Source organism: Balaenoptera borealis (assembly GCF_965194805.1).
Source record: "Balaenoptera borealis genome assembly, chromosome: 1".
Classification (NCBI taxonomy): Eukaryota; Metazoa; Chordata; class Mammalia; order Artiodactyla; family Balaenopteridae; genus Balaenoptera; species Balaenoptera borealis.
The window spans coordinates 62,892,305-62,905,312 of record NC_138860.1 but is presented as its reverse complement, the minus strand read 5'-3'; the positions used below and the strand labels follow the sequence as shown (position 1 = coordinate 62,905,312).

Below are 13,008 nucleotides of genomic sequence, written 5' to 3'. Positions count from 1 at the left end.
TACCTTACATTATATTGACTTTCTCATTGACTAAATCATATGTGAAATTGATGGTTAGATCTGTAAAGCTTTTATTATAAAAAGATTTCTTTTTGGAGTAAGATTTGTGATAAATCACTTTTTCTCTTGCATTTCGGTGTACCTCTGGGCTGTAGTGATACTAAAAAGGCAAGATGCCTTCCACAGTGCATAACTGAGCACAGAACAGGTACTCCCGGGGAAGGTCTAGAACTGGACTATGACCCCTGAGCCTGGAATCTCAGAAAACGTCAGGCTGCACCAAGACTCACTGTTCTGTACTCTGTGTGTGATCACGTCCAAAGTCAAGGACATCCCCTCAGTTCCTCTCTCGTTCTTTATATATTATGTAAGAAATCAATCAAATTTTTAATCCACTAAGAAATACATGTGCCTCAAATATACATGTGAGGATGTGGTTATTTGGGTGAGGGGATTGTGGGGGGTTGTCAGATACAGGAAAAGATATTAGAGTGCCCAATTATTTTAATGAAAATTTTGATGATGAAGGAGAAGCAACAGCATTACAGAAAAATTCTTATGCATTAAAGCAAGTCCTAACCTTAGAACCCACCTACATCAGTATAGCTCTGCTTTCCTCCTACAGAGACTCATTATTCTCCTTTGTACAGGTCATAGAAATTAAATGTTTTGAAGTGAGAAATGAATCACACCTTATACTTTATTTGGTAATATATAGCTTATTTTAGAACTAAAGTCTTTTCGAAAGACAGTTTTTATCCTGTATATCACACTATAAAGTGCTCAAATTTATCAGTAATGCCAGTTGGTTTGATAAAAGCGAACTATATTTTAACGCCTTAATCACTGTAGCTAGTTTGTTTTTTGAATGGAGGTAATCTAAAGTCAGTAATCTTCATTAAAAACAAAATTATTGGATTTAACAAATATTTCTAGGTAGATGGAATAAAGTTGAGATTTCAAGATAGAAACATGACTCTTTGATTCTCCTCACCTATGCTGATCATGCTTATTAAATTAGAGTTTTCAGCCCTTTAGGCTCTTTCAAAATTATAAATAAACTTTAGTTGGTGACAGTATAGTGCTGTAATTAAGGGTAAAAAATTCAGTTAAGGGATACGCTTTTTCCATCTGGGTTGTAGGAAAACTCAGTACATTTGATGTGTTGCTTGGCTTCTCCGGGATGATGCTAACATTCTCCTTCCTGCCTGTTTTGCGGGGGGTTTGTCTGTAGCTCTTGCTTCTGGTGGCTCTCTTCCAATAACGTCCCTGGATGCAACTGGGAACCTGGTATTTGCCAATGCGGGCGGAGCCCCCAACATCGTGACTGCCCCTCTGTTCCTGAACCCTCAGAACCTCTCTCTGCTCACCAGCAACCCAGTTAGCTTGGTCTCTGCCGCTGCAGCCTCTGCAGGGAACCCTGGACCTGTAGCCAGCCTCCACGCCACCTCCACCTCAGCTGAGCCCATCCAGACCTCGCTCTTCACGGCGGCCTCTGCCAGCGGGGCTGCCGCCACAACCACCGCCTCCAAGGCCCAGTGAGCTGGGCTGAGCGACGCTGCCAGCCCCCTTCTTCACTCCGAGTGCGACTGGCTGCCAGCCTGGCTGAGACCGAAACACGTGATGGGCTTCCTCTTGCCATGTTGCAAGGGCAAGGGAGAGGAGGGAGAGAAGAAAAACACATGCCGGAAAAAAAGGATGGAAACGGGACAACATTTGCCTAATTTTGTAATAAAACACTGTCTTTTCAGGATTGCTTCATGGATTGGAGAACTTTCTAACCAAAAATTTAAAAAAAAACAAAAAAAAGGCAGAAACAAAAAATCAAAAACAAACAAAAAAATAAGTGAAAGGACTACTTATCATTTCCAGCAGTCATGATGACGAGTTAAGGTGGGTTACCAATTCCAATATAGGAAGGGGATTTCTTGTTTGTCTAAATTTCTTTTTTTCTTAAAAAAAAAAATCATTTTTATGGGTCTGTTGTACAGGCCATTAAGTCATAACAAGGTGTTTATAATCGTATCAATTGTGTTGGGGGTTCCTTTCTTAACTGGTACAATTTAGGCAGGCCTGTATTACTGTATCTCTATTGTTATTGTTGTTGGTGTTGTTATTGTTTTTTATATATATATATAGTTTGGACATGTTTATCTCTTGCTCCTGGATCCTATTTCAGTGAGCTCCCACACTGTGGGGCGGGAGGGTTTTAGGGTAAGGGGGACTTAACGTTCTTAACTGCGGGGAATGTTCTTGCTGGTTTCCTTATCCTTGATGACTCTTACAGAGGTGCTAGAAAATTATTTTCTTTTGCCACTTATGCAAGAGGCTTGGTGCAGAAGCTGAAGGCAGTGTGTGCAAACACTCCCACTCCACACACGCCCCCTCCCCCCCATCAGGTGGTGCCTTTGGAGCACTTTTGCGTAGGAAGGAATTCCTGCTGAACTGTAGCTCTCACTCACCCCAAATCATTGAATGACCTGAGGCCCAGATCCTGTGGTGCAACAGTGCTGCTTTCTGCTACTTTCAACAGGAATGGCTGTACATGTTGCAGGGCAGGATTTGGTCCCGAAGAGCAAAGACTACTGCACACACCTAACTTGGTGGGTCTCCTGATTTCGTATCTCCTGAAATGCTCTACTGTTGGTGTGTTTGTTTGTTTTTTCCATTTTGTGGAAGTTTTTCATCCGAACTTCCTTTAACTTACTTGGCAAGGAACAAAATGACTTACTGAAATTGGGAAACTTTTCCCTTCTTTTGTTTTCTGAAGGAACTCTACTAGACTGTTTTCCATTGGTTATAGATCACCGAAAGAGGTGTGATGAGAAGAGTCTGAGGTTAGCGACAGACTTTCACCAGATGGCTTATCAATTCCTCTCACCCTGACACTCTCCTTGGTTCTCTGACTAGAGAAGGCACTCATTAGCCGGGCATGGGATCTGTAGAACCTTTGAAGGACTTTGAGCAGGAACTTTGCACACACCTCAAGTGTCTCCTTGGTTTGTTAGTGGTGCTCCTGCTAGGTAGGTCTAAATGGCAATACACATCGCTCTGTTCATTGTAGAAGGCGATTAGCTTCCGTAATTGTTTCCAGGGTATTTCTAGACGATGTAAATGAGCCCATGAAAAGGAAGTGTTTATGGAAGTAGATGAAGAGGAACGAGGGTAACTTGGAAATTAGATTCCCCTTTTTGTCAGTGTTCTATTATTATAGTATCTGTATCCAAAAAGTTCCCAAAAGACTGGATCACTGCAGTGCAGCTCATCTGAGCTCCCTTCTTATTGGAGTGAAAGGTTCCCATCTGGTGTTTGTGGGTGCTTGCTTACATCTCCGGTGGTCCTATGACTGCACTTTTTCCCCATTTCGAGCTGGGGGCTGAGAGAGAGCTTACAGGTAGTTTTTCTTCTGCATGCTCTGCTTATATCCACAAGGGAGCTTGGATTCTGTGTATTTGTCTCTTCACAGTGTTGGGAAAGGCAGTGATACAGACACAATGTGCATTTTTGTTTGTGATCATCCAAGTGGGAGACAGGCATATTAATATTAAAAGACCAGAAATGTTTTAGTTCCCTTGTTAATTTTTCTTCTATTCCTTCTGTCTTCCCATTTTATTTCACAAAGTATTTAATTAACTACCCTTCACCTTCCTAAGATCCCTCCAAAATCAATGAACTGCAAGCAGGGAAACTAACAAATGTCCATCCACCGTTTTTGTGTGTGGTATGTTTTTTTTATGTTGTTTTTTTGACTAAGCTTGAACCAAAGTCAATTTTTAGCAAGCTGCTGTACTAATGGACTAGTTTATATCGTGCAGTTCAGACACATTGAGGAGATAGATGCTACTGACAATTTCTTTTTTCATTTGTCTTTATTAATTTTATATAAAAGTTGCTGCTTGTTTTAACCTTTTATGTTGGTAAGTTGTAATATCCTCTGGGCAGACATTAACTTGATTTTTTAAGTAGTTTATTTAGTTTGGTGTGTAAATAGAATGGCAGTGTCAGTTACTAAATTTTCTCCTCTTCATCCCACTATTTCTCTGATGTAGTTGAATTTAATCTTTTATCTATCCTGATTTGACATCTCCAGTTTTAGTCTGTGCAAATGATTTTAGGGCTGTCAGTGATACTGTAGCTGCCCGTGGTGATGAGTCCCTCCCTTGGGAGTGGTAAGTTAGGAGGAAGGACTCAGGGAGGGAAGTGCTGATACCCACCATACTGGATCAGAGGTTGTAGCATTAATTTCCCAAAATTGCTACCAAAGGAAGCGTTGAATCCCAAGGGACTCAAGCCCAGTGGATTAAGAGGAAGAGCAAGGAAAGGCTGTGTTTGTTTGTTTTCCTATGTGGTTCAAAAATGCTCCCTCTCCCAAATAAGATTCACCAACAGACTTCAATATTAAAAAAAAAAAAAGATACTAAGCTTTAAATGTCAGTACGATGGTCTTCTCTTCCCTGCCCTGTCTATATTCTCTAGTTAATTCGGGATAGGGGGATTCTGCCTTTGTGTATGTGGGGTTGTGGATCACTTTATGAAGATTAAATTTAAACCAGCGTAAAAACCTGTGTTTAAAAGAAGAAATAAATCCTTAGACAAAGGTAACTTTTAGAATTTTTCTCTTTTTTTCTCTTATTTAAAAACAAGTTGTGAAATGAAAGGTACATTTACACATGTACACATGAAACACTAAAACAGCTTGTTGATGGGTGTTTAACTTAAAACTGACGCCCCATCATCATCATCCCTAGATAGTCTACTGATCATATTGTGTCGTGACTCAACCTTTAGTCCTTTTTTACTTTATATCATCTTTTTTATCATCTCAAGAAATGCTTTTCGAATTGAATGAATCTCCTAAGCTAAGGTACTCAGACTTAACTTTTAGCCACCTTATATGGGAGAGTCTGGAAATTAAGAGGGACCATTTGACCAAAAAGAGATGTTTGGTAGCGTTTCTGCATTTCTAAGAGGAAGGGCCAGATAGGTCATCACAGTTCATTGTGTCATTCTTCTTTTTTTCCCCCTTAATGTTTATGCAAGTTTTATTTTATCCCTGAATTTGGTTAACACATATTAAGCCAAAGACTAATTCTAAATGCATTTATAGCGATACTGTATTTGCCCATGGTAATGGGCCCTCCCTAGGGAGTGGTGAATGTAATTGTTTGAATCCTGCTTATCACAAGCAGGGCAATTTGGTTGTGAACTTTATTTGTACCCTGTATAAATCTAAAGGACAGCAGAAAGACCTGGAAAAGGGCTTCTCAGAAGAACAATATTATTGTTCCTGATTTAAGAAATATGTTGAGTGCTATGTTAGTTTAAATGTTTCTGAAGTTACATAGGCAGCTTTTTAGAATTAAAAAAGTTGTTCCTATCCATTCATTACCTGATATAAAACACACTTGCTTTTATTTATTTGGTAAGAAAGATCAATACCATCCCAATTTACTCAACTTATTATTGAGGAATGGAACCAAAGGAATCCAACTTTCGTTTTGTGTAGGACCGTACTGATTTGTACTTCATGGTAGCATTATTAGAAATTAACGTTTTTTTAAAAGGGAAAATAATATTAATTAAAAGATTTTTAGTGAGATTATCGTGCCAATTTGTTCTACACAGTTCATTCATTGTTGGGGAGAAAAGCACAATTGTACCTCTTTTTTACATTATTTTGTTCTATTATCCCTCATTTATTTGGGAAGTTGGGAAAAAACCTTGTCTATATTCAGAAGCACAGATGCTTGACACAATATTTAAATTCAGCCCAATCTTTATCATTAAATTTTCTATTTAAATTGCTGGGAAAGCTGGATACATTTGAAAATGTAGGAAATTAATGTAGATTTTTAAAGTTGTAAATCCTGATAGTAAACATTGCAGTTAGTGTATAATAAACACTTGGCTTACAAAAGAAACTCTGTTGTTCATAGTCTAAAGTTGTTCCCAAACCATGTCATCCTCACAAAACTTTCTTTACCAAGAAAAAAGTAAAATCGTTACACACTAGGAAGAAGAGAGAGAGAGCAGACAGGGAGCAGTCAGCAAGCCCTGAGCGTCAGGGCCGGCCGAGAGCAGGCAAGCGGTGGGCAGCACCTGGTTCAGACCTCCTGCTGGCAGTCTGCTGTGGCCTTGGACCCCTCAGGGCCCCCCCCCCCAGAAATCAGTCTGCGATCTGAGAGCCCTCCGTTAAAGAGCCTCAACAATTGATTATGAGAGTTGGTCAAATACAGTCTCCTTAATCGGCATCTAAAATTGATGAATTTAAAGTTTATTCGTTCAGACCGTGTTTATTGGAGCTGAAAATGTTAAAAAGACCATCAGTACTAATGGAGAAAAAGACTAAAAACTTGAAATTTAAAATTACTCAAATGGGCAAGAACTGATGGATTCATCTGATCATAACCATTGTGAGTTCATTTTTGTATGTGTGTGTGAAAAGCATTTAGTGAAAAGCATTTAGTTTCATCACAGCCCTGGCCATCTTTTTGCATAGATGGTGCACACAGTACAAATGTGAACTTGGACAGAAATAGGATAAGTAAACTGCTTTCATCATTAAAGGCTGATACTAATCCTGTTCTGCCTCATTCTTTTCTTAATCTAAAGAGATTCAATGGGACACGCCTGAAATTTTCAGTAAGATATTTGGAAGGATTCCATCCAAAGGGCAGGGAATATGTCTTTTCTCAGAGTTGTCAGGTTTACACCCAGATTTCCATATGATTTGTGAAGTTGCTTTCTTCTGACCATCCTTATTCATGAAGCAGTTCCATGTGTGGGCTCTTCTACTCTCAGCCTTTGCTCAAAGCAGTAAACCTTAGCAGATCTTACGTTGATTCTGTAATCTGGATCTCCTTTCCTCTCTTCCTTCTCTTCCTTTTCTCTTTGAATGGTGATACCTTTATCTGGGAGGGTAATGCTCGTGGGTAACAGCTAGCTTCTGGCCCCTTCATAAAATACCTCAGCATAGTTTAGCATTGTTACAGAACTGGTTTTAAACTAAAAACCAAATAAGTAAAAAGAAAGAACTTTATAAATAGTGGAAATAATTCTAGCTGTAGCATTTAGTTGAACTGATGTTTATTATGATTGATAAACATGATTGATGCGGTATGTATTTGGGATCCTGTTTATAGGTTACAGTTTATAGGGTTAGGGAGGGTGGGTGGGGAGAGAAGAAGGTGATTATGTTAGAAGGAAAATGTTGCATTGCTCGTGTGTGTGTTTGCTTTTCCTTATCTCTGTCTTGCCAAAGGAAACTTGATCATCCCTGTGTTTGGGTTTGGGATTCGTTAGCCTCTCTGCGGTCTGGCCTGCAGTGCAGCGTGTGGTGGCATGCAGGTTACACGTGGCTTGTCCAGTTCAGGGTCCTCGAAGGTATTTACATCCCTTCCTGTGGCTGCCCAGGCCCCCCCATACCCCGCCAGCCTCTCCTGACGATTCATTACCTCTGTACGTAGCAAGAGCTTAGGAGAAGGATGAATGTGTGAATGTCGGGGTGTGTGGTTGAGAAATAGAGGCAGAAGTAGAGAAGCACCATTTAATTTGGAGAGGAAAGGAGAAATGAATGATTGATGCATCTTAATCTAAGAAAATTAAGCAGGTTTTTTGTTTTTCGTTTTTTTGTCGCCCTCTGTCATGCTAATGTTGTGCTAGTAGCACAACAGTTTAAAACCTCACTTCCTTTTCTCATACCAAGGCTAATTTTGTCTCGACCAAAAATGCGAACAGAAGAAAACCAGATCAAGAAGTTGAAAGCCAACCTGCTCGCCTCTTACCTGTGATACGGCGTGACCTTTAGGGATGGGTTAGTTAGTGAGATTGAGAAGAGTATTGTTCTTAGTGGGGGTGTGAATGAGAAATGATGCTGGTTTAGGAACAGTTAAGAGTCCTTTCTGGCCATACTCTGGGACAAACTTTCTTGGCTCCCTGAGTTCAGATATAGACTCTATGTCCAGAAAGGCTATTTTTTAATAAGTGATCCATCTCACAGAACCTAAGTGGGGTTCGGTTTGGATACCAAAGACACTGCATTGTTTATCCTTACGTTTTCAACACAGGCAGAGGGAATAGGAACAAAAAGCTGAAATTTGGAAAAGCTTTACCTTTGTCTCTTTCCTTTTCCTCTCCCCTCCCCATCCCCACTTTTTGAAGGAAGTCTTATTGGTCATCCTGGCTTTGGAAAAGAGATTTATTTAGTTTCACTCTGCTGGCTCTGTAAAAGATGGATAGAGTTGCTAAGTGTGGCAGTGATATTCTTGGAACTGCTGGGAAATTTAGGGGGGGTGGCAAAAGATGGGGGTAGAATTCTTTTCTTATTTCCCTTTATCTAACACTTATAAAGAGGACCAGTACAGCCTGTTTGAGTTCAGACGATATTTAGTTGTTCTGTCACTTGTGAAGGGTAAGCATTTTCAAGAGCAAGATAACATGGAAATCCAAAAGGCCTTCCTTTATTCTTCCGTAGAGCTGTATTGTTCCAGAATGTTTTTACATATGGGCTCTGGGGAATTGAGTAGTTCACTGTTTTGGTGTACTATTGACGAGACACAGAAAAGAGGGGAGGGATAAGAAATGTATTGCTCTCGACAGAAAATGATCAGGTTGCAGAACTTCGTGACAGCTTTACTAATAATCTTATTGTTCTGACGTTATCTAAAAGTGGTATTAACATTGTGTGACTTTTCAAAGCGCTAGATAGGTCAGGAAGCAGGTATCAAGGCTATTGAAGATGAGAGCACTTGAAACAACAGTTGAGGGAAGACAAGGCATACATGACGGACCGCCACCGCACCCGGAAGTGACGCTCCCAGGGTGGGCAGGGCGGGGCCGGTGCCCGTTAGGATCCTTCCTGCGTCCCTGAGTCAGCCCACTCCTCACAGGGCCCGCCACCCAGTGCCCCCTTCTGGTTCAAACCCAGGACACTGTCAGAAAGTTCAGACCCCAAAACTAATTTACTGTAAAAAAAAAAAAAAAAAAAAAAAAAAATTGAGGTCTGCTGCAAAGTTCCCCCGAATTTTCTTTGTTTACTTGTTCATCATTGTTTTCATGGAGTCAGCCACAACCTCACAAAAGCAGCTTAAGGCTTCTTTCGTAACTTGGCAGTGGCATTGAGCTCTCTCACATGATATCCCAAAGTCTGCAGGCAGACCGTTGGGTACAGTGCTGTTTCCAAAATGAGACGTCCAAACACTTCTTTAAAATTGGGATCTCCTTCGAATGAAAAAGGACGGAGCCAAGGAGAGAGAAGACTCTGTCCTCCTACCTAGTCCCGCAGCGTCTCTGAGTCTGAACAATAGAGCAGGAAAGGGAAAGCACTTTCGGAAGCTGGAACGACAGTCCTGTTAGGAAAGGCTGTAGTTGTAGGTGGGTGGGGTGCCACGTCTTTGGTTCTGATCCTACGTGGGTCTGCGGAAGGCACGTACTTTATGAGAGTAGAGTGGACTAGCCTGGTTGTGTGTAAGACTGCAAACAGCTGGGAGGGGGGAAAGGAGAGAACCAAAGACTTTGCAACTGTATTATAACATTGGCTTTTGACAGCGTAAATGGTGTGTCTCCCCTGAGTGCAGGCGAAGTGGAGACGCAGACTTCTTCCGGCTTCTTACCTCTGCTCGCGGGGCCTGTGTGCATTACTCAGTCCACAGGAGGTGTCACTCCGAGGAAATGCCCTCCCCCACGTTAGACCGTAGTTCAGTCCCCGCAGCTGTGGTGGTGGTGGCAGAGGCGAGGTGAATAAGCGTGGGGTTCTCCGCCCACCACGAGTCCAGGAGCTGTTGTATACCTCATTTCTAACTTGTGACTGAGTAACTTGCTTTAAAACTTTCTCTAAACCCTACAGAGTTGCCAAGTCTGCCCTCCCTCCTCTAAGTAATGTTGAACTCTGGCCTATAGCATCACGGGACCTGTAGCCTAGGGTGGGACCTCCCAAAGCCTCTGAATGTCGCTGCTTTAAAAGCTACTGCAAACTGAGGGCAAATTGCAATCTTCTCCTTCTTTTTGTTGCAGGGGGTCTTCCCAGGTCTCTTAACATCTGTTCCCCGCCACCCTGCCCTTAGGGGCTGGCCAGCCGGCCACACCCCGACCCCACCCCCCATCTCTGACTGCTGGCCACACCTCCCCTCCAGTACTTGCCTTCTCCCTGGTGCGGGGAGGCCATCCCCTTCCCCTGTGAGGCCTCAGGGTTCTGCTTATTTTCAGGACTTTGGGTGGAAGGGAAGACACCAAAGGCTCCTTTAAGCTGACTGCTGCATACACATTTCACTTTTTTTCCTTTGACATGACCAAAAAAAAATCCAAATATTTAAGTTTTTATTGTTGTTAATATTATTATTATTTGACAATCTTATATCCAATGGGCTGTCTAGAAGCTGCATCCCCAGCCCTTCACCTTTTCTTTGAATGTAGTTCCCAACCTTCAATTCCCACCCCCAGTGTTGGAAAAAAAGAGCTTTGCCAGGTCTTACTACTGCTGCTATAAGCCAGGGGAGGGTGGTTTCTTTGTTTTGTTTTGTTTTGTTTTTTAAATTTCCAGCCAAAACCAAAGATTTTTTAATGATTGTATAAACTCAAAACAAACAAAAAAACCAAAGAAAAGGGAAGTCTTCAGCGTCAATCCAGTCTGTGGCGTCCTGGTGTTTAGAGCAGCGAGGCCCGGGGCAGGGAAGGGGGGTGCCCCTGGCTGCACTGAAAGGGCAGGGAGTCTGTTTCCCGTGCTCCAGGGTTTGCAGAGGGCATGCTTGGTAGCTTTGGCTCCTGCCAACCTGTGAACATGCCATGGAACGAACTGGCATTTCAGATTTTCCAAAACGGTAGGCAGAAGCCCATCACCACGACAGTCCTCCCTACAACAGCCATGGTCACTGCAGGGGCTTTTAGCGCAGGGACTGGGAGCCCGGGACGTGCTGCTGGGCGCCTTGGACTCCACAGAGTGGGGGAAGTTGAAGACACTGGTGCAGGATTGGCTGCTCTGCCGGGTGCTTTAACCTCTGGGGCCGTGCCTGTGAATACTCGCCAAGGTTCCCTTCTGAGCCTTTTCTCTCTTTTCCTTTACTGGAACTGCTTGGAAGTGGCTGTCCTGTTTGTGAGAAAACACGCAGAACGATTATCAAGCTTTTTCATTTCCCCTTACTGTAGTTTGTTTCCTTTTTGCAGCACCACTGTGCAACTATGCATTGTATTTCACAACCTTTTGTGCTAGGTAGATGCCTGTGACTTTTTAACTTGGGGGGTGGTGGGTGCAAATGAAGGAACTTTTTACACGGATCTTTTTAATCTCAGTTGATTAGGGGAGGGGGGGATTTGGTTCTAGGGTCATACAAGCTCTATCCCAAAGCAAAATCCAAATGTTAATAATATTAGCCTGATGCAGATACCAAAGATAATTTCTTTCCTGCAGAACCTTAGACTCGTGTATTAAGTACGATTACCCAGCACTTGCATTAGTCTAACCTCAGTAATTCCAAAGCTTAGATGTATATTTTGGTATATTTCTGGGATATTAAAAAAAAAATGTCGTTTAACTTCTTGTTTGTTTCAGTGTAATGCTCTTAAAGTCATAGCATGAAGATAACTGAACTGTCCTATTCTTAGTAGTTTGAAATAGTATTTTTGTATGTTTTGGGTGTGTCTATGTATGTAGTAACATAACAGTTTTCACTGCCTAGGTGTTCATAATAAAAAAGAAAACAAAAAAGTTCTGAGTGTACATAATATTCAGTAATAAACTTCCACCGGGGTCAATTTGGATTGAATATTCGCTGATTATCGGTCCCAACTGGGATTTTGTTTTGTTTTAAAGAGACAGTGGTTTTGTTTTTTTTTTTCTAAAGCTGTTTTCTTTCTCTCTGTCTTTAAATATCTTAACTCCCCCCACCTTTTTCTTTTCTTCCTTTTTTTTTTTTTTTTTTTTTTAAAAATATTGATTCAGGGGTGTTTTTCCACTGTTGTCAAGGGAGGGACACAAGGGGAAACTGACCCCTTGGCCTCCCAAAACTTTTTGTTTTATGTACTTAACTTTAAAATGTGAGTTTGAGTTCTCTTTTGTGGAAACTTAAGATGTGGTGTAGATGATTCTTTCCAAAATTGTCCAGCAGCTTTAATGAGGCAGTGACAATTCCTAAGTAGTTTATTGGGAGTCCTTTTGCATTTCTCCTTAGATAACTCTGCAATCTGGGTGGCTATTGTATAGCCTCACTGTCCCAGACGCCTGGTTAGCCATTTCCCCTCAGATAGGAATATGCTACAAGAATCAACCCATAACTTGGGAGTCTGGGGCCTCGTTATCTGGGCCCCCGGGAGACACGTTTTCTTGGTTTTGAAAACCCGAAACACAAGCAATTTACATTTGGGGGAATTAGCTGATACCTCCTGAGGCCTGAGGAGGCGGTGGGGAATATGAGCGGTGCTGTCTCTTTAAAAGTGCCCTTTATATGATTCCCCCTCCTGGGGCTGCCTGCAGGGGGCTGTAGGCTTGGGAGAGGTTGTGTAGGTGACAGTGGATCAGAATGAAATGGTAGATTTTGTGTAGATGCATTTGTCTGCTGTAATTTTTTATATATATTAAAACTTACTGTAACTGTACAGTTCATTTCTGTTGTAAAACATCATTAAACCATTTTCCAAGTGTTTTCACATTGTTTGAGTTTCTCTGAAGTTGTTGCGTTGGTATTCTGGATGCTTCACACATTCCCATACAGACGTCTCAACTAAGCCTTCCAACTTACTTTTTCCAGCAGGTGCTCTCAGGTATCCCAGGATCACTGTGAGCGCACCGGTTCCGCCGCCACCCGTACCCTGGCTTCGGCACGCTTCCCCCTGTGCTCCGTGGGGCGCTGGGGCCACCACATTGCTCTCTCCCCAGGCCCTAGTGGCTTCCTGGGACCCCGAGCCTGGGAGCAGTGGTCTCCTTCAGACGCCGAGGGCTTTGTGTGATCGATTGATTCATCTGTGAGAGAACTCTTCAAAGGTCCCCTCTCACTGCGGAACTGGCATTGAAATTGACTT

At 42.1% G+C, this 13,008-nt stretch overlaps 1 protein-coding gene across 7 annotated transcripts in view; it reads left to right on the top strand.

Annotated features, from left to right (window-relative positions):
* POU2F1 (POU class 2 homeobox 1) overlaps window positions 1-7,150 on the top strand; it is a 178,370-nt gene extending 171,220 nt beyond the window's left edge. For all 7 annotated transcript variants that reach the window (XM_082360715.1, XM_082360712.1, XM_082360716.1 and 4 more), the window contains one exon: window positions 1,235-7,150. In XM_082360715.1, coding sequence (XP_082216841.1) covers window positions 1,235-1,542 — 308 coding nt within the window. In that variant the 3' untranslated portion in view covers window positions 1,543-7,150. The remainder of the gene's footprint in view (window positions 1-1,234) is intronic.
* The last annotated feature ends 5,858 nt before the right edge of the window (window positions 7,151-13,008 follow it).